Source organism: Balearica regulorum, chromosome 11 (genome assembly GCF_011004875.1).
Source record: "Balearica regulorum gibbericeps isolate bBalReg1 chromosome 11, bBalReg1.pri, whole genome shotgun sequence".
Lineage (NCBI taxonomy): Eukaryota > Metazoa > Chordata > Aves > Gruiformes > Gruidae > Balearica > Balearica regulorum.
In genome coordinates, this window is record NC_046194.1 from 16,393,033 (window position 1) to 16,415,079 (window position 22,047).

General features: G+C 41.7%; 1 protein-coding gene across 1 annotated transcript in view; it reads right to left on the reverse strand.

The window, feature by feature from the left end:
• Window positions 1–1,189: 1,189 nt before the first annotated feature.
• Window positions 1,190–22,047, reverse strand: part of RNF128 (ring finger protein 128) — a 28,791-nt gene continuing 7,933 nt past the window's right edge. Inside the window, exons 2-7 of the mRNA XM_075763483.1 lie at window positions 15,255–15,502; window positions 8,407–8,478; window positions 7,729–7,811; window positions 5,088–5,184; window positions 4,083–4,251; window positions 1,190–2,621 (exon numbers count right to left, since the gene is read on the reverse strand). Of these exons, the coding sequence (XP_075619598.1) occupies window positions 2,503–2,621; window positions 4,083–4,251; window positions 5,088–5,184; window positions 7,729–7,811; window positions 8,407–8,478; window positions 15,255–15,502 (788 nt within the window). The 3' untranslated portion in view covers window positions 1,190–2,502. The remainder of the gene's footprint in view (window positions 2,622–4,082; window positions 4,252–5,087; window positions 5,185–7,728; window positions 7,812–8,406; window positions 8,479–15,254; window positions 15,503–22,047) is intronic.

Consider the following 22,047-nt stretch of genomic DNA (forward strand, 5'->3'; position numbering starts at 1 on the left):
TGGAGCTCTGAAATTTCTTTAAAGCAGATAGAACTGTAGCAATGTTCTCAAAGGGGAAAACCTCTACAGAGTTCACTGAAATAAGTGTTTTTTTCAAAGTCAGATAGCAACAGACCCAAGTTCAGTATCATAGACTGCATGCATGAAACTTGTACACTTTCATTTTTTAACCAACACCCCTTGCATAGCCAATACTTACAAATGAATCTATGAATAAAGCACCCCAAATGTATAGAACAGAAGAAAAAAGCCAAAACACTTTTCAATGTATTGAACTGATCTGAATCCCCCTTCCTCCACCCCCCCACCCCCCCTTTTTTTTTAGGGTCTTGTTCCTATTAAACCCAGATGACTGGCAAATGATTTCATGAGAGCATATCATTGTGAAATTCTAATACATTACAGCTTAAACACCACAATAAATTGATAAAAGCTTTTTGAAATAAAATTAAGCATTCAGGGGTTGTATACTTACTGCTTGACTTACTGCTTTCTGTATTTCACATCTGAAGTGCAGAGCAGAAAGGTGATCACAGCAAAATATCGCTTTGGAGTGAAGTCTGATTATACTCAGCTTTGCAATTTGAGCCCATAACCAGCCTCCGCTTCCTAGACCAGACTTGGATCTGAGCTAAAAAGAAGCACAAAACTACTACCAAACTGCCCAGGGAAGTGACCAGTTTTTACTACATCTAGTAGCATAGTACAGAACAAAGGGCATTTAATTGTTTTTAAAATGCTCTGTCTTACAAAGCAAGACTTACAAGCAAACTTTTGAGCAACCCGACAGAGGAAAGTGAGATGCAAGCTGTGCCAGCTGAAGAGATCATGAAGGACTGCTGTCTGTCAAATACACCCCCAAGAACAACAGTTCAGAGGTGTATCGAGCAGCTCGCTGAACATCAGCTAAGCTGCTTGGCTTTTCTTTTATATAGAGTTGTATTGGGTCTGGCTGAGATGGAGTTAATTCTCCACACAGCAGCCCTCATGGTGCTGGGCTGTGTAGTGGTAGCTACTAGGCTTAAGCCTCTCAACACAGTTTCAATCCACGTAACAGTAGCACCCTTATTCCAACTAGCTGGAGCAGGCACTGCTACTTTTTGGCCTCCCAAAACTGAATGAGTTTTGGGGTTGTGGGACAGGGCAAATTCAGCATCTGTTTCCATACAAGAGTTTAATTTAATGTCAGTCAGGGTCATCAAAATATAGTTTTATTTACATTTTCATATTCAAATTCAATACAAATCATGAAATATTTACAACAATTTTAATTGTACTATAGATAAGAAAATGCATTGCTTTTTCCCTCCAGATTCAATAGTACTTTATTGCAGGCTTTAAGACAAAGTTCTGCTAACATTAGAAACAAGCCATAGATACAGAAATTAAAAAAAAAAATAAATAAAGTGCATCTGTAAGATGTCCTTAGTTCCCTTCGCTGGGCAAGGCCCTACACTTACTATTGAGGCACCCAGTGTTCCTCCTCGACCCCAGTTCAACTCCCCACAGATAGCAGACAACTTCTCCAATTATCTGTTACATTTACAGGACATCAGCTCTCCCTCCAGCTTTAGCACACAGGCAAGACAATGCACAGCAGCAGTCCAGCATTTTTCAGAGGCCAAATCATTTTCTGAACAAAACACAACAGATCCTTTGGGAAGAATCTATCTTTTCATCTGTAGTTCAGTTTTCCTGAAGTCATCCCAGACTCTCAAAGCCAGGACTTCAGCATGTTGCTGGTGCTAAAGACAGTTTTAACTCCAAAAATCATGGAGGATCTTTCAGACTGATATTATAATAGGCTTGAAAAGTTTCTACAATTGTTCCTTTTACAGTATTGTGCAAGTCAGATTTGGCCTGTCAGCTTGAAGTTCTTTTTTTTTTCCCTTTAGAAACGTGTGGTTGGGGGGTTGGAGTTGAGAGGTAGAGAGTCAATCGGTTTACTAGAGAACCAAAGACACTGTGGACAAAATCCAGTTCGACAGGCACTAGTTCATACTTTCTCCTATCAAATTAGTGCACAGAAATATTAAATACAGTGCTGCTTTAAACTAAACTGTCTGGTAAATAAGTATTAGACCAGATCAAAATCTATTTGTTTACAATGAAAATCCACTTGAATTAAAACAATAAACAACAAAAAAACCCAAGTCAAAAGAATTCCCAGTAGAGACAGCTACAAAGAATCTTCTCCTTACTTAAATGACTCAAACACTGAAGAGAAGCTTTGCTGAAGATGGAACTTGTTTTAGTGTTAAAATCTGATGGTTTTCTTTATATTTAAGACAACTTTATCTGAAGAGTGCTAAAACTAAATTCCACATGGGAGATGCAGTTTTAAGAATGGCAAACCATACAATTATGATTTGAACAAGTCTATTTGATCTCAGCATTGCCAAGGCAATACTTTTCTGTTACAGTCTTGCAATGTTTGGTATACATGCCATGGCAGTAGGCAGCTCCTTGCAGAAGGCTTGCACCATGTTGCTGGGCATGTTCTTAGGACCTGACTTCACGAAGTTGTGTTTCATCTGCCTCAAAACTTGGGTTGTCAACGTGGGGAAGGACATTCATAGCAGAGGGCTGGGATTCGTTGTTTACAAGATGCATGTTGTCATCTGTCCAGAACAAAAGCAAGAAAAGACAAGTTAAGACATATTGTAGACAAGCTTTATTACCTTAAAGCAAACCACATTTATTTCCACAAGCCCCCTGCAGTGGTCTTTTCCCAGCAGAGTGGGAAATCCAAGACCATCCTCCAACTGCCACTTGTGCTGCCCCTCATTAGTTTGTGAGTCCATTCTTGATACTACCTGTCACTTCTAGAGGTATCTGCTCAACTCTGGGGTTCACTTCTCACTAGTACTGAGCAAGCCTAGGTTGTGTGCTCAAGTGGCAGGTGGCCATGTGAGGCTACGAAATCCAATTATAAGGAGATTGGCAATTCTCATATAGCTTTAGGGCTGCTGAAGACGGGCATCAGGAACAACTTCTAGAGAGTAGGTTCAGGATAAACTGTGGGACACAGGCTGATTCAGAGAGGAAGGCCTTCTCCCTACAGACTAACCTTGTTCAGCTGATGTTAGTGTGTGTCCTTGCCACTCAAAGTGAGAATACCTGAGGACCTGAGCCATATAACTAATCCAGCATCACTTCAATCACTTACAGGGATGGAATTTCAGCTTGTAGTGTTCAGCTTGTATGAAGTGCCCTCTGCTCTACTGGGGTGCCTAAACAGGGCACTCCCATACACACGTCACTTGCTGGAGCAACATGTCACACAGGAGGCAGGCAGCAAATCCCAGGCTTTTCTATCAGCTTTGCTTCCTGCAGGAAATCTAAGCGGACACAGCCAGAGCATCCCTTTTGCCTCTGAAAGCTTCCCCACTTAATCCTTTTCCCAAGGCCATTCCACAATCCAGGAAACAGTTACTTTTGTTTGTTTACCTGGAACCTTTCCATTTTTAAAATCAACAGCAGCAATGAGTGTGTGTTGGCAAAGTTGGGCACTAAAAAGACATTTTCCATTGATTTGCTCCTGTTCAAAAAAAAAAAATAAGGTACTGATAGCCTTTTCCAATTAAAATTCTCTAAAAGTGTTCAAGGATGACTCAGCCTTGGCAAAATCTTAACTTCAATTGAAGTATTTGTCATCTCTATTTTGCATCATCTAAGCCAGAGCAGGATTGACTCCCCAAAAGTGTTCTGTAAGTAATTAACTACTTAAAGTAGACAGATCTGGTGGCAAAGCAACCCTCACTCATCCAAACGAAATCTCCAAAGAGACAACATGAGGGATGTCTTTAGAAAAATCTCTTTGGCCTTTAAGTAGTAAAGGCCTCTGATTTTCAGCTACTCTTTTTGTAGACTTCAAGTTTTAATTCACATTTAGGTTGCGTTTCATTTGAAAACAGAGACCAAATGTCAGAGCCAAGTGCTAAAACAAAAGTGAAGATTAAGATTACCCTGAAAAACAAGGTATTCAAGCACTGTGAGATGTTACTAAGACTCCTCTAATTCACGGCATAAACAATGAAATACAATGCAATCTAGCAAGACAGATGAAACAGTAGACGCACTTTCTGATGGTGCATGTTCCTCCAGAACAGATTCATCTGCTCCTTGTACAGAAGCGTATCCAGATGATGCAGTTTCACTATGACTATCTTCTTCATTAGCTGTAGAGACATTTGATGTCCCACCAGACACTGCTGCTTGCACAGACTCAGCCCCTTCTTCTGCATCCACCTTTGTGGAAAAAAAAAAAAAAAAGAACAGTTACAACTTTGTGGGAGGCTTCATCTCTCCAGGACACCAATGCCTGCAAGGACTGCAGTCTAGTGAAGTTTTACCCAGAAAAAAAATTAAAATTGAAAACCAGCTCTGCTGTTAACCTCCAGCATCATAGTGGAAAACCAGTTACTGCCTAAGGGAGCAGGAAGTTTAGATGCAGCTTCTCCATTCTTCAGCCAGCTCTTCACTTTTACTACCTAGTACCAGGAAAAGAGATTATTCCTTCCACTCTATGCAGATCTCCCTCCCCCAGGCAAACTCTGGCATACATTTTAGCTGGTCCAGGCAGTGTCAGGCATTGGCAACATCTTCCCTTGGTACCTGCCACAACAAGCAGCTGGAAAACACATCAGAAATTCCTATGTATCCTAGAAAGTCATGTGGCTCCAGGACAGCCATACATGCCAACACACTCACTTTTCAAGGACTCCGGGTACTTAGTACCTGGTTTCAGGGACCATATTAGTTGTCAAAGTCTGCCTAAAGCTTTGAGAAACACCCTTAGCTGCAAGCACAAGAACTAAGAGCAATTCTTCAGTCATGCATTACAATCAATTTTGGCTGACATTCTGCCCAAGGCTGTAGATGATACCAACTCAGACCAGGTCAGCTGCAGGCTTTGCTGAAGGGCACACAGCAATTAGTCCTGTAGCATCTTTCCACTGACACGACAACGCCCGTGCTTATCATCTGCGCTCTAGAGGCAGCATGAAATAGCTCAGTATGTGGTTACTACGCTAGCGTTAATACTGATAATGGCATCCGCTGCTAAAAAAAGACTACTGGCTTACCTCAACACCCAAAACCTTGAGTATGTCACATTTGCACATCGGGCACGTCCTGTGTTCCAGAAGCCAGGGGTCAATACAGTTCTTGTGGAATAGGTGGCTGGTGGAGGAAAGTAACCAACGAGTTAGGTTTCACACCAGGAAAACTATTTATGAGGCAGCTATGAAGACCAATTAATAAATTCTTGGTGTTTCTAAGTTCTAGAATGGATTACCTTATTTTGCCACAAGTTTCAGTTGAAAGTTATGGATAGTTGATCTCTCAACCTGTAGCTGGTTTATGCTTATTAGTATCTCTATACAACTTGCTAGAATTCAGCATTATCATCTTTGCTACATCAGTCTTAAGCTTTTTTTTTTGAATCTGTGTACATCCTCAGCTGATAACTTAACTAATACAAATATTGACATCTCAGCCTTAGCTTTAAGGTTAACTTCTGTCATGCAGATGCAGTGCTAAATAGCACTTGTTTCTCTTAAAACTACATAGAAAAATAATCTCAGAGTTATGCCCTCAAGATAAACTATACTCCCACACATTTACTTTGTCTATGCAGTCACTGTATTCCAAGTAGATACTTGGCAGGCTGTGTACCCAAGAAAGTAAATATAGTTCAGCCATTGCAGATGCAAATGTGAGCTTCTGTGAAGACACTCAATTCCACAATGGGTCTGAATTAGGCCACAGATTTAGGAGAATGAACTCAAATCCTGTAATCTGCCTGTTCTCTCAGCCTGAATAGAAATAGCAAGGCAGACAGGCACTGCTCAATATTAATCAGTACTCTATTATGAGACAAGTACAGAGATCACCACATCCGGTGCTCAGTATCCTATGCCCCAGTATGATACCAGGATTCTCCAATTCAGCCCACATATTCAGCACCTCCTTCCAGCTGCACTGACCTAACATCTAGAGTACAACCTGAAACTTCCTTGATGTGTGACTATTTTAAGTACTTGGACTTAATACTGGTCTTGTGTACCTCTGCTATAATAAATACCGTCAGTTTGACTATCTAGACAAGAATGCCTTCTGCAAATACACACGCCCCGGATACTTAGATACCACTGATGTGACTCACAGGAGCATTCGATTGCTTGTTTCTTTCATGGACATAGTTAAATGCTTTCAACAAGTAGGGTCTCAGTGTTGAGGTCAACCACCAACATCAAGTAGGTTCTTGCAGTAAATATAACTCATATGAGAGAGAATTTAATATGGTTGATACTGGCAGAGATCACCACTGGTGAAGATTATCAAGTAAAATGCAGTCATCTTAAGCAAGTGCCTCTTAGAGCTACATTTGGGCCAAAGAAGAATGAAACACCACAAGTGTGTGTAAAAGTAGTCTCAGAACAAAGCATAATGCAGCAAATTTATATATAAAGAATATATTCAAAAGAAGTTACTCTTAACCCAATAAGTCATGCTTTGTTTGTGAGGTTATATCAAGATAAGCAGGTTTTATAGGGAAACAGAGAAGTCAGGTCTCCTATCAGCCAAAAGTATCTAGAGCCTACTTCTGTACTCATGAGACTTCATTACTACCCACTAGCATAAACCTGACAAGACAGCTGAATAATCATTAAGACACATGCCTGAAAGCTTATCCACTTTTGGTTTTTTTCTAAACTATTAAGTATTAAATCCAGGAAGTTTGATGGCAAAATCTTAACAAGCCAACTTCTTGATATCAAAACAGCTTAGAAGTCCCGCTGCTTGGGAGCGGAGAAAGCTTTTGCAGAACCATAAGCTTGTTCAAAGGTAACTCCAGCTCAGATTTGATAGCGTTTGACAAATAGCACTGCTCAGCACATGATAGCAGTTACAGATTTTTTCCATTCATCAAAATTTTTCCAAGTGCCCTTTTTTTTTTTAAACCCTCCCCAAGGGTTACAAAACCTCTTCCCATACAAAATTCATGCAGTTCACATTGCAGCCCTCTGATTTTAGGGGCTTTGCCAGAGCAGTCCTATTCAGCAGGCACGGGGGGAAGTCCCACAGAACAAGTTTCCTTAAGCCCTGAAAAGGCTTCACTGCTCATTTTACAAGCAATCAAATTACAAGTCTTAGTGCTACAATATCAAACTTCCACAGAAGCACAGCAATGAGATCTAACAGTAGAGAATTCTAGAAAAAAATAACTGCTATCACTCTATTTTGGTCTCCATTTCAGATGATGCATACAAAATAGAAACGCTTTCTTCTAAACTACCAAGGTTAGCGTGGTTTAACAAGTTCAGCAGGAGCATGACCCTCTCAGTAACCAGTAAACTAAGTGACAAGGGGACAGAGTTTTGCCAGTTATGTGCAATTTAGAGGTAACATTCTTATACAGCAGCAAAGGAAGCAATCTTTAAAAAGCCCTGGCATCCCCTGGAGAGGCACTGTGGTCTGCCAAGTTATACTTGTCAATCCACTCACAGGGAAAGTTATGAACGTAGGCCATCGGGGCACACTACAGTGTGTATTTACACAGTTCCTGTTATTCAAAATGCTGTTTGACAGAGATTCAAGAATTCTTGCTGTGCAACAGCTTGATTAAAGTTTGATCAGCTTTGTTAGCATAGCAGAAGGAACAACCAGTAAGAGGCATGCTTCCAGATTTTGGATTAAGGGGCAGTTTGGAAGACAACTTACTTGCAAGTCAGAATACGCACTACTTCGTTCGGCTTGTACAGCTCAATGCACACAACACAGCTATCTCCATCAGGACCAGTTTCCTAAAGTGGTGAAATGAGTTTACAGCGTTAACAGACTTTGAAAACTTCCTTTGAACTACAGTCAGATTTACTGCAGACAGAGGGGTCTAATTAATCTAAGATAGCTCCCATACATAATCTTATATAAATGCATTGTGTGGATTACTCATAGTCAAGCTGACAATTTAACAGAGGCATTGGAAGTTTAATCCCGTGGTTTGGAAGTCGAGCTGCAAACCATCATTGGATTATTTGAGGCACTGCTGTAGAGGTTTAGAAACTGCTACTTCTGGTTTTAGTTACTAAAAGAATAGCCAAGGAAGCTGATTAGATATTCTAGTTTACCTTTAAGTATCCCAAGCTGGCAAACTAGCACCTGTTACCTCAGCAAGAGTACAAGCAAGCAGCTAAAAAACAAATCTGATTTACAAGAATGCACAAATTGGAAAGTCTTGCACCCTGGAAACAACCTGATCTGAAGGAGGAATCATCTCTGCAACAGGCATTTATGGGCTCAGAAAGACTTCTGCATCTAGTTGCAGTACTAAGGTCCATGCTCTGGGTTCTGTGCACAGGGTGTGCCATAACGCTCGGGAAGTTATAGGATCAGTCATACCTTGTCCCCTTGCTTCAGGGTGCGCAGCTGTAACTGTTCAATGGCCTTCTTAGCCCTGGCCTTTAGTTGTCGCTGTAAGAAAAAGCGGTCCTGGTTAAACACAGTCATTTTTTCTCTGAAGTGGTGGTTATTAATACCACCAAGGTGCCTACCACAAGCAAACATTAGTTTTATAGCCCACATGTTATGAAAACAAGCCAAATAAGCATGACCATACTATTTAGTGACAACATGAAACAGAGTTTCAGGACATACTGATGTGGTTATTTACTCTGGATGACACACCAACAAGGCATTTGCATATGCTTTGGTTTTACCTAACCTTTTCACAAAACACAGGAATTTCAAGGGTTTCTTCTTTGAGAAGATGTAAGACAATACCTTGATCAGATTAGACCGAGCCAAAACAAACAGAACCCTTCAAATTGACTTGGTATGGAAGACTGAACATTGAGGCCAACAATCGATAATTTTAACTACTCACTTTATGACAACTTCCTGCCAAACTCACACCCTGATGGAAGGTGTGATTCTTTACCAATCAGCTCAGCTACCACCAACGCACCCCAGAACTAGCCCTCTGCCATGTCTGCTTTACAGAGCACACAAACAGCTCAGGAGCCTCCTAGCACCAACTGCTCCTATCGAGTGGAAGAATGCAGTTTTATCTCAATATTGGTTCAAAGTAACATGCACAAAGGGGAGCGAAGAAAAAAGAAAAAAGAATAAAGGCTCAGAGCTATTTTTTCCTTTCCCCATGACACAAGGTGTGAAACAAACCAGGCGACTAGCCCCAGGTGGATTACAGGGCAGCTTTAACAAAAGCTGAGGAGGAAGCATTCCCCTTCATGCAATAATTTGCTTGCTGCTGTCAGGATAGCAGGGCAGAGAAGAGCAGACAGCAGAAGCCCAGCTTGCCTGGCAACTGTTGCTGTCCAGCTGTCACTGCAAAGCATTTCATTAGCACAGGAGCCAACATCTCTGTTTAAAGGTCACAGGTTGGTGCTGTTCCACCAACACAAAGAATATGACTGTCCTCTCCCTCCCCAGCGCACTTACTGCCTCAGGACACAGAGGTGCATCAGGCAGCTCTGGCAGTGCCATCCCAACACGGCACTTCTCTTAGGGACAGACCAGACTCAAGTTTCACAGCTAACCAAAAATCTTCTTCCCAATTCAGCTGCTCAGTGCACGGTTAGCTTCCCAGCATTACTTCCCCATATGCTTTTTAGTTCAGTTAGTTCAGGGACTTTTTGCAAGGGTATGTAATGATAAGACAAGAGACAATGGCTTTAAACTGAAAGAGGGCAGATTTAGATTAGATATTAGGAGGAAATTTTTTACGATGAGGGTGGTGAGGCACTGGAACAGGTTGCCCAGAGAAGCTGTGGATGCCCCATCCCTGGCAGTGTTCAAGGCCAGGTTGGATGGGGCTTTGGGCAACCTGGTCTAGTGGAGGGTGTCCCTGCCCATGGCAGGGCAGTTGGAACTAGATGGTCTTTAAGGTCCCTTCCAACCCAAGCCATTCAATGATATTTTTTTTTCTACAAAAATCTTTTCTGGGATGAAGGTGCAGTGCTGGTGGCACAAGTACAGAAGGAACCAGTGGGCAGAGGGCTGCTGCTGACAACTAACAAATTCAGTGAGAATTGGTAATTCAAGATTCCTTGTGCTGAAGCAGTTAATGGCAAACAAGTTGATTTACATGGGCTGCTGGACCCTGTCAGTTTTGGTGAAAAATGACCTATTTGTGTATCGGCATTGTTTTGGGGTCCTAAGATATAGCATCAATGTGTATGCTTTTAGGAGTGATAGCTATTAACAACTATCAAGGAAGAGACCTATAAAATCCAAAGGTGAAGGATGCAAACAAGTTTTCAGGTATTTTTTTTAGGAACAAACACTAGTCAAGTTTTCTTTGAAGCTTATAAAGTTCTTCTGCTTAAGACATCAATATATGTTTCTGTAGGTCACTTAAGATTAACTTTAGAATGATGTTCCCCTTGTCAATGTTTCAGACTGAAGCCGCAGAGAAGCAACCACATACTCATCTCAATAAACACTGAGGCCCCCAAAAGTTTCAGCAGCAAATATGGTAACATCAACAGAGCAAGAATGCAGAAATATTAGTAGTTCTGGCTGCATGTGGGAAGTATCTGTCACCACTACTTGTTATTAATTGAAAGCTAAAGTTTCTAGGACGGTACTCCCTCATGCAGTATCTAATCTACACATCTGATGTCAAGCCAAGCATATTGACAGGACCCAACTGGCTGTATTGTTAATAATTCACTGAAACAATATTTTAAGTTTTGCCTGGGTACAAGTTTAATTGCTCTTCATGAAATGCACCACTGGCAAGGTCACCTTTAACATTGATTTTGGGAAGTGCAGCAGAACACTCCTCAGAGGAGATGGAGAAAGGTTGCAAGAAGCAGCTTTGTATTGAATAGCCTACCAGGAGATCCAGGATACTCAGGCTTGGAACATCAAAGCATTTTGTGAAACCAAGTTTTTCAAGAAAACATTCAATGTTAATGATGTTAAAAGTCTAAAAGCCCCAACCCAGCAACTCTAGGAAAAAAAACGCTAAGTTGAGGTAGGAAAAAAAAAAAAGAATCAAGATATTACAAAACTGGCCAGGTCCTGGCTCCTATCCAGGCTCTGGCATGTTGAGGTAAAGAGGTACCTAACATATAAAATCAGGTTTGTTGTTGTTTAGTACCCAGTCTTCCCTAGTCTAACACTGCTAATTTGATCTCCAACCCTTTCAGCATAAGGGTGCCTTCCTAGCACCCTGCGAGCACAGTCGTGGCAATGCAGACAGGCAAGTTCTAAGGAAGTCAGCAATTCCTGCTTTTCTCCTGTAAGCTAAGGAAGTTCTTCCCCACAGGTAGCTACTGCCATGAAAAGAGTTTTGAATTCTGGAAGGTTGAGCAACTCACCTCCTCCAAAGCCATTAATTAGGTCATTTCTCTGCTGCAACATCTAATCTTTATGAAATCAATGGAAGTGAAGACTTGAGCTTAAATTAGAAACCAGGCCACAGATAACATCATTGGCCATTTTGCATTATTAAGAAAGGTTAATATATTAAGGAACTGAATTTACCAGTACTCTGCTGACTAGAAAGGTAGCAAGCCACCTACCATACTTGCCTTGTTTTTCCACCTTCTTGCTCACAGACCTCATGATGCAGTAAGCAATCACAGAGGTGGGGACTTGAATTTCAAGAATAAGAATAGTAGGTTGTAAACAGTTTAGCTAGTTGGCTCATGAGGAAAAAGCTACTCTATTTTAACTCAGTTAGGACAGATGTGCTACTAAACTTATGTTTTCGCTTGGACCACAAGACAATATGACTGGTTCTTCTCAATAGTCACTCAACTTTGAGGAAACCCTTTGCACAGTTTCCATTACTGACTTATATGCAATTCCTGCTCAAGCTGAGTGAGAGACAGCTGCTGCCTTTGAGAAAAGTCTGAAAAGAACACGTTTAAAGCCTAGGTTATATGCGATCAAGTCATCCAGAAAAAGTGCCTTCACCAGGAGAAGCAAGTAGTCATATCAAGAAGTACAGAAACTGTATTGGCAAATGGTGAAGTTTAAGGTACTCAAACAGCCTGACTGCCTATAAAATTCCTATAAAACACGGAATTGCTTCAGAAAGCACTGAAGTCTGAACATTTTTCTCAAGCCAAAAGAAAAGGAAAAAATATATTGCCAATAGGGTAATACCTGGAAGCCATCCAATTCAAGCAGGGGTCACTACTAGTCCCAATGCATGAATGAAACTCGTATCTAGTCAAGCTCTTCTTTTCAAGAAGCCTTTGAAGAAGAGACAAAGCATCTAGAAAATGGTCTCCCCTCTTTCTGTTCTACCCCTTAGTAAGCACGTGGGACTCAAGCTTCATTACCCTTTTCACTCCACGGCAAGAGCTCTGCTGGGGCTGTGGCTCAGACTACAAGAACAAGCCAGATACTCAGCAACCTGAACAGACAGGAGACAAGCTGCAGAGCATCATTATCACATATCACAATTAGGTCATCATAGCACTCTGGTAGAGCAATTCCAAAGTGTTCATTTTTGTTCAAGTGGTAGACTGACAATTTAAAAGACTCCTCACACAATAGTAATATAATCCCACAGGGAAGGTCAAAAAAGCAGACAGATATATTGAAGAGTAGTAACACTGGATAAAGGGATGCATTCGGAACAGCAGTTCACTTCTGAAAGAGAGAAAATTTGTAATACTTAACTATGAACACACTTGACTGCTTCCTAAAGACACCTCCCAAAAGAATGTATAACCCTTAGACATCTGTGCAATAAAGAAAGACAAAACACACTCCTTTATCCACCAAACAGACTGAAGTCCAGGCAATCCGACTTTCCAAAGGGCTGAACTATGACAGGAAAGCTCCCCATGTAGCATGCAAGCTGATCACTTGTTTGACTAATATTCACTATTTCATGGAGCCAAAGCAGGTAAGAGTCTCAAGCTTTGGATATATGTTGAAAATCCAATCAGCTGGCTAACAGGGAACACTGTAGCATCACCTTTCAGTAGTTTGCCTTCACTAACAAGAACTTACTTGTTATTCTTTGCATATCTAATCATTATGAGGTCAGGTTTTAGATGCCATGGTATAAAAACAATTGAAAACCATTCTGGATTGTCTTCAGTTTTATTTTTACAAAACAGTGCATTTTTACCCCCTGATAGCAGAGAAGCTTTCTTCTATTCTTATACTTTATAAAGCACTTTTTAAAGCTCCTTAATTTCAGTTCAGCTGAAATCATGTGGAACTGACATGTCATTTATCAATGTTATTTTTCAAGCTACAGTAAAGTCCTAGTGCACATTGAGCCCAAGACAGAAATAGTTTGTGAAGGTGCTAGCCAAGCAGACTGGATTTTCCCAGTACTGTCTACCACCGAGACATTAATAACATTTGTAGCTCACTGAAAGCCTGATAACTCAGAAGAAAGCTGGACTTCCACAACTGCTCTGTTAAATACCTTTGAAGCAGGGAAAAAAAAAATCATGTGATTTGATAAAAAGTGTCTTTTGCAGACCAGCTTCAAGGGCACCCAGTTTTTCCTGCCCAGGTTTGTTTAGCATTAAACAGAGCTCTCTTACTAGGGTAGATGGCAAGGAATGAAAGAGTGAATCCATCAGCAGGAGACAGCATGCATCTCTGTCCACAGCTGTCAGCAAGCAGAGAACAAGTTAGAGCTCCATGCCATCCCTCAGGAAAGATACTACAGACACAACTCTGCAGGACATCCAGGAGTGGCAGTGCTCCATCTCACAGGCACATGACAGCTTCCAATACTGCTCTTTCTACTATTCCCTTACTATACCCTTACTCCCTTATTGTATCCTCATGCCACTTCCAGGTGTGACATAACACCAGAACATGCATATGGGCTAAAACAAAGCACTTAGAGGAAGCCTAGTCCAGAAGTTGAGGCAGACACAGCTTAGATGAGGCCCAAATACAGTTTCAGCTCACTGTTAGATCTCTAGTCTCAGTAGGATTACACCTAAAAGTATTTCAGAACACAAACTGGATTGAGTTAGGTTCTGTGATTACCAGAGGGAACCCAGCATTCAACTCTGGCCAATATTTGAACCCAGCATTCAACTCTGGCCAATATTGCTGTCAGTCACCAGTTCTGCATGTTAACATTTTAAAGAAGGCAGTCCTAAAATATTACAGAAGCCTGAAACTGGCCTGAATTTCTACACCTGTGTCCAACTTCTAACTCCATCACCTTATTTCAGAAGGATCTTCTCAAGGGGCCTGAAATCTCCAGGACAGCAGAGAAGCTGTAAGGCAGGTCTTCTGCAATGGCAGAGAGGTCTCCACTTCTTTAGCTATCTAACCACTAATCCAGAAATAATTCAAATACTCTGAGCCCAGCTAGAGCAAGATGCTCATGCTATTGCTGTCTGTAGGAGAGGACTAACAACTCTGGAAGAAGTGTACAGGTAGCTCCTACAAGAAGCACTGCAAAGACCAATGGTCTCCTTTGCATCACAGCTCTAAGGGCAAGGTTGAAGTACGTACTCGCATCTGAGCCACTCTGATCCTGTTCCTGCTGCTGCCCATCGCTTTGGACAGATATCACACCGGGACCTTCTCCTCACTTTTAAGGCTTTTGCTTAAGCCCCGACATAGCAGGTATAAGGCAGGTCTGATCAGACTGAAGACAAAGCTGTAAGCATTAGTCCTATCAGCTGATCAGATTATTGCACAGAAGAGAGTTACCTGGAAACTTAACTCATTAGCAACTCCCTGCCTAGGGTTTAAAAAGAACACAATTTAACAGTGCTTTTTCTCAACTCCTAATTGAGCCTGTGGCTGCAATTCTCACAAAGCCTTTCAGTCGGAAAGCAGCTTTCAGCAAGCAGCAGTTTCCCCAGCATGAAAGGCTGCCAAAGTCATGCACCGTTTTGCAGACACATTTGCAGTCGTGTCTCACATCAGAGCTAGCACATAGGCAGTGCTACGTGGGAAGTGTGAGGGTCAGCTAAAAGCAGCCGAGCGCTCTCACTGCCTCCAGTACATCAGCGTTATGGCTGCACTGCAGTTCAGGGAGTTAAATTTGTAGCAGACAAAGTGAACTAAACACGAGCAGTTGCATTCTCCAGACAGTTTACTTTTTGCTGTTTCTTTGGAAAGTTTTAAGATATATCTCTTAACATTTTAAAGATCACACTCCTTCCTGTAGAATGAACAAATTCAGTAATTTTGGTGCTCAACCAGTATTTTTTCCCTCAAGATCCACAGCACAGAGGCTCAGGGGTATACAAAAACAATGGCATGCACAAACTCACCTGATTCTTGGATTGGGCCCTTGCAATTCTGAATCTCCGAGCAGAATAAAAAATGAAGTAGCCCATGGTTGCTGCTGTGACAATGAAAAATGACACCGAGATGAAGAAGATGGAGTATTGATTCATCCAAGGCCCGTGCTTTTTCCCCACTTCAATAACCATTGTCACTTTCATGCCACTCTCGATCCGGTGCAAGATCTCCATGCCTTTCAGGTTGCCAATCATAATTGCAACGATGCTTTCAGCACCTGCAAAGGAGAAGGGGAATCCATGCTCAGTTCCCAGGTGTTGCATGAAAGTGTCACTGTCTTCGATGTTCCAGTTCAAGTGCTAAAGAACAGACTGGAAAATTTCTAACTGGCATTTGCAGATTCAACATGAGCTGATGAAATAAGTTTCATCTCCATGTGCTTGTTCAGCTGAAAAGTATGTTCTGTTACCTATGAGCTGCATAAGTGAACCATATTTAGAATTCATTCCTCTCCATACCACTCCTCACTCCCATATGGGACATGCATTGTCATTATTTTAGACTCAACACTTTGACAATTTACATTTTAACATGCCTTTGGACTACACGAAGTTAAAAATAAATCCTATACAGAGTGAGGTCGCTAGGGATTGCAGTATCTCCAGGGATGCCATGTACACAGCTGGTGGCTTAGGGACCCTTCCTGTAATGGATCTGACTCCCTCCCTGCTCCACTGCTGCTACTTAACATCTCTTTTCTAAATTTGACAACGCTGTTGAGTACTTCCCCAGACACGGAGCCATCAAAGCCACAGATCAGCCTTTGCTTCTGTATCTTCAGAAGCAGCTGAGAAATGTTTGAGTGAAATTTGGTTGTGAACTATAAATGTTGTTGTGAGTTTCTAATGCGAATTCAGAGGGAAGCAAACATGGAGGTGTGCTCCGCTTTTAAACAGTTGGTGGCAGATGGCAAACTCCATCCAGATTTTAACAACAGATTTCATTTAGTCAGTTGAACATCATGACAAACCATCAGAGGAACCAAGAGGTTTATGGTAGGAAGAAATTTTAAGCAGTCTGGTCACCAAGTACAGGCCAGAGCAAAGCTGCTTTCATTTTGGTGAGAAGCTCTTGAGGACACTTCATACTATTTGTAGGAACTTCAGGCAATCCCAATATAACAGAAAGGCTCTTAAGAGAAAAGAGGGAGAAAGGGAGAAAGGGAGACAAGTAAATTGTCGTTGGCCTCTCTCTAAACTAAATACAAGAAAAGTGGATTCAAAAACTAGCTGGTCAGGAATCTCACTGGATTAAACCATCAGCTGCACAACATTCGTAATAGATACTACATGGTGACGGAATTAAGGGTGTTACAGAAGTGCTATTTTTAGCTAACCTCGCAGCCAACACTTTTTGATGGGGAGAGCAATTTTTTTCCTCCATTAAGAGAAACCTTATCCTAATTTCAGCTATCAAAAAGCCTAGAATTGGTGTTAAACCACAAAGGCTCTCATTTGAGAAAGCACATACTAGTTTTCCAGTTTGTTCACATAATGTCTTTGATCCAACATGGCTAAGCATGATGTCTAGCAACTCTCTTCAGTGTTACTAAACTCATCTTTTATTCAGAAAGCTCCTTGTAATGAGAAATACATCACAAAAGATGAGGGGAAAAAAGTTTAAAAAAAACCAGCCAGACTGCAACTACTGCCTTTTATGATGAACTAGGGCTTATACATCAGTTATAAAATAAGCTCGAGTCAAGTGTTAGAAACAAGTAAAGAATTAAGCAGGGGTCAAGTCAGAAGCTGAGACTTATTTTCATAAACATGGAAGAATGTGTGGAAGAACAGGCTGTGACAACAAGAAAATAAAAAGCCTGCCAAAAAAAAAGGCAAAAAAGCTTGTTCTGTCTTACTCCACTTCTGCATGTCTTGCTAGTCAAATATAGCTTGTGGTTATGCATAATACAAGATGTAGCATAGGGACTCCTGTTAATGAAATGTCACCATCAGCCTGCAAAACCACTTCAGCTACTAAGCCATCAGTTATGAACAAGAAAGAAAAAAGAAAAATCTCCCATTTCAGTTTCAGGCTAATCAACTCACCAGGATGTCATTAGATGACAGTTTTAAGTCTTTTCCTGACACTTCCTCCTCCCCCCCCCGCAAGACTTCTCTTGCAATTTCAGCTCTGCTTTAAACACATGTGAGTGTCAGCCGGTGGCTTTGACTCTGGAGCAAGAAGGGCAGAAGTGAGAGTGGTCATTTCCATCAGCACCTGCTCTACTCCCCCACTTTGGAGCACATCCCCACTGCCATACCTCAGCATCCATCCTCAATATTTTGTAGTGGAAACTCTTAGGACCAACAATTCTTTTCTAAAGGCAATTACAGGTGAGCTAACCTGACATCACATGAAGTTAACCAAATGCCTTGCGCCATCAACAGGGGAAAGGAATCCAGAAATTGCTCCTAATTTCTAGCCACCAGTAGCACAGGAGTTTAGTTACTTCAGAAGCTCCTTTTGGCCAGGGACTAAACAAGGCTCTGGCACCATCACACAGGGCCTGTCATGGGGCCATCACCCTTACCTGGCAGAAAACAAGGCCTCCTTTGCCTGCCAAGAAGAGATTCAATGATGCCCTATTAGCCTGAAGCTAAGATAGAAGCCCAAAATCCATGTTTAGGACTACTGCTGTGTTTCTAGAATAAAACCAGCTAGGATCACCCCCACCCACTGCTTCCTGAGCTGCTAGAGGGTCCCATCATGACAGGTACCAAAACATGTTCCTGTGGCCTGGAAACCACTAACCTAGACAGAGGCTCCTGACAGCGCATGGGCATCTTAATGGAAACAAGCTATTTGAGGGGACACTTCCAGAGGTGTCTCAAGCACAGCAGCTGCCCTGAACTCTCAGCTTCCCTCCCACACACACGCTCCAGCAAAGCAAGAAGTCAAATAGTTGTATGTGGAAAAAAAAAAAAAATAATCACAGAAACCCAAGTTCCTCACCTAGGCTCAGCTTTTGTAATTCAGGTGAAGCTTTCTGTAACAGTTTTTATGGGACATTAGAAGCTGAGATTAAGCTGCTGCCTGTTTAGCTAATAATGGGCTCACTGCTAAACAGAAGCTGGACCTGTTTAGTTAAACATTTCCCAGCCTCTCTCTCCTTTCTCATCTCCTGTGAAATTGGAAGGGGAAAGTTATTCAAGTCTTTAGACAAATACAATCTGCCTCGGTAGATGTGGAGCTTTGCAGAAGATACGTCCCAAATCATAAGGCAGCACGCTGGTCAAAATCTGAAGGATGCTGTTTTGCAGAGACAGGTTGGCACAGACAAAGCACAAGAACTTAAATGGTTTGTTGGGGTGGGGGGAAGAGCTGGGACACAAGCACATTCAGCACACAAGGAAACTGCACAACTGAGATCAAAATTTTACCTTCTATATCAGGTTTACTCAGATGCAGAGTGGAGTTTCATCTATTTATACCAATATAAATACCAGTATTAAACTCCGCCCTGCAAAGACTTCACTTGCTCTACCATTACACTTCTGCTCCCTGTAAACATGAAGTTACAGGTTTGACGATTCAGCAGAGAAATGCAGCGTGCAAGAGATGCACAGAACTGGGAGTATTAACTTTTGCACAGTAAACACCTGCTTTGTCACATTCATTAAGGGGATTATGGTAATCCAGTGCTACTCTTGCATATGCTACAGATAAGTCTATTCTGAACCAAGGAAATTGTAGGTCCTGGAGAACAGTCACCCCACAATATTTAGCAGACTACAATATAACCTAATCAATGCCTTAAGAGCAATCATTTTTAGCTAAAAATCATGATCTGTCCATGCATTAAAGCACATTGAGGCAAGGATTAGGCCAACCAAATCCCCTGATTCAAAACAAAGTATGGCAAAGCATTGCTTACCTGATTCAGATTAAGCATATACAACATACAGGATAACCAGAACTTTAGCTCTTTGACCCCTTGCATATGTGTAAGTCAAAGACGAGTAAGCCGCTGTGTGCCATTGCTAAGTATGGGAGGACTCCATGGCATACCTCAAGGCAACACTTGCAGATCCATGATAGAGCATAGCGTTAATGCCTCCATGGTCTCCGTATCTTGCACAGCTATCATCTAAATCCTCTCCCCACAGAAGCAGCTGGGAAGAGAGTCACAGTGTCTTCAGGGTGAACAAAGCTGCAAGCCGATTCCCACAGGAGGTGGGATTTTCAGACCTATTTTTTTTTTTTTCCCTTCATCCCCCTTGCAAAAGTAGTGAGAAACCCTACCAGCTTAGAGGAACTACCTCCTTCCCAGGCATATTACAAATACAACTTCTAGAAACACTACGAGCAGGTTTCTCTGGGTGTTGCAGTGATTTTTTTTATTTTTAAATTAAAAGGGAATTGGTTTTCCATAGATATTGATTATTAATATCCAGTAATAAGCATTCCTTTCTCACTTCTCTGTTGGGACCTGTTGAAGTTGTCCACCCTTTCAGGTAGTTACACTACAGCTTCCAGGTGGTATGGAGTTCACAAAGCATCAAGGAGATTCAGAGACTAAGGAATACACCGGGTTTTGCAGTAATTAGAGGCTACATGAGTGAAAGCTTTCTGTCCAGTCCCCAAAACTCACTACTGTTAAAGCCTTTCTATAAAGCTGAAAGAGAAAATAAAGCTTTAGAAGGGAGCTACACCAGCTACTCCAGGTAGTGTAGCAGAGTAAGACTTAAAAACCCAGAGACTACAGCCACAGCACGCAGACTTACAGGAAAGTTCTGCCCACAAGAGCCTCTGCAATGGTGACACTGAGCTTGCTCATGGACTTGACTTAGGCACTGCCTAAGCTTTCACAGCAGCCAGCCCTTCCGAGACAGCTTTGGTAAGCAAATCCTCACCTGGAGAGAGCAGGGTGTTGCTATAGCAGTGTGTTTTCCAGGGTAAAATCCTGCCTCCCGGACGCCCCGGTGCAGACTCCTACAAGTTGAAACAGGCCCATGCGCAGCAGCGGGCTCAAGAGAAGGAAACGGGCCGTTTTGTGCATGTGGTCCACAGAGCCGCAACCAGTTTGAAGTTAAACTTTGCTGTTGCACTTTCAGATCTTTGCCTTTTCTTCCAGATGTTAGAAAAAAAGAAAGCTTTGCCCTGTGTTAATCTTAATGTAGCTTTTGCATTGTGCATTCAATAAAACTGAAGCACAACCCAGAAATGGGAGGAAAGGGAGCACCTCCAGTAATTTAAGTCTCTGCTGTGTTAACAAGACCCCCTCAAGTTACAAAGGCCATATTTAAGTTCCCCAGCTAATTAACCACCAGAAAACAAGTTTAGTTTTAAGGAAATTATTTTCAGCATTTGAATTTAAGGAATCTTTATTGCAATACCACATTTCTTATTCACCACTTGAGTTTCATAACCAACAAAACCAAACCGGCTCAGGCTGCTGCCCACAACACCAGCATTAAAACTGTACACTGTTTCCTGGTGCAGCCCATTTTAAGGTCTAACATACTAGTAGCTAACAGAAAACATTATGTGCCTTCAAAGCTTAAGCAAAAAAATTCAATTATGAGACTTACTATCTCTGCACACTTTTCCCTCCTCCAGCACTGACTTCGATAGCCCACCTATCACCTCAGAGAACATTAATTCAGTCTAAGAGAAATATCTAACATTTTCTGTTCACTACTCTGAGGTAACACTGACAAACACCGTGTATGTTTTCCCAAATCTTGTCAGGCTCTGGCAAAGCTTTTTGCAGTGCATAATTAACTTCCAGCTGTTTAACAGCTTTGCATGTCATGGAAACCAACCCAAGAACTCCAGCTCCAAGTCAGCTCCACTAACCTTACTTAAAATTGGTTTCTCAGCTCATCCAGTCATTGGAACCGTTTTGCATTGTTTCAACTTTCTTTAAATCAGCCAGATTCAGCTTCAGTTAAGTCATGAAAGACCCTTTCACTTATGTTTAAAGGCCGCAGTGTAACCTGGGGCAAATTCTACAGATCTTTATTTTCTCAGATAGCAAAAGCCAAACCCCTCTAATGTCTCCATCACCATTTACCAAGAACAGGCTGTAAAACAGCATGACTGGACCCTTTCCCTTTGGGAGCAGACCTAGCTACAACATAGTTTGCTGAAAAAAAATTAGGAAGGCAATAGTTTTGTAGGCATTAAGAAAAGATAAAGCATGGTAAGTAGGCAAGTTCAAACAAGGAAAAAAGCTTGCATGCTGTACACAAGCTCCAACATTTCAGATTTCCCCTTCTTTGAAAGTCTGAAGTTCTGCATCATCTTTAAGCAGCGTGAAATCAAGCACATGGAGTTTTGCCAGCATTATTTCATTTTGTCCAGAGAGCGCCTTGTGCAACCAACACATCTGCTGTGGCACAGCGGCGGCTTCCTCTCTCCGGGAACCAGCCCAGCTCACCCCAGGGCTTGCCTAACGCTTCGCTCGGGTATACCCACAAACAGTCCTTGGTGGTATCAGCAACCCATTTCAACAATATTTTAACCTAATAGCCAAAAAACCCACTGAGTTTTCCTTAGGATTCAACTGGGGTTTTAATATTGACAAACAGAAGTTTCACAGAAGTCACTCAAAGGGGAAGGAAAAGAAACAGTACAGTAATTCTTAACTTTCTATCTGAAAGTTAAAGGATCTCTTCCCCTGTGTAGAAGGGGTTTTCTGACAGGCTAGCCATGGCTACCTGACTGGAAGTTGTTTAATTATCACAGTAGCAGAGTGAGTCCAGATAAACTAAGATTTTTTTTTTTTTAAAAAAGGATCATCTTTTTATTTTACGA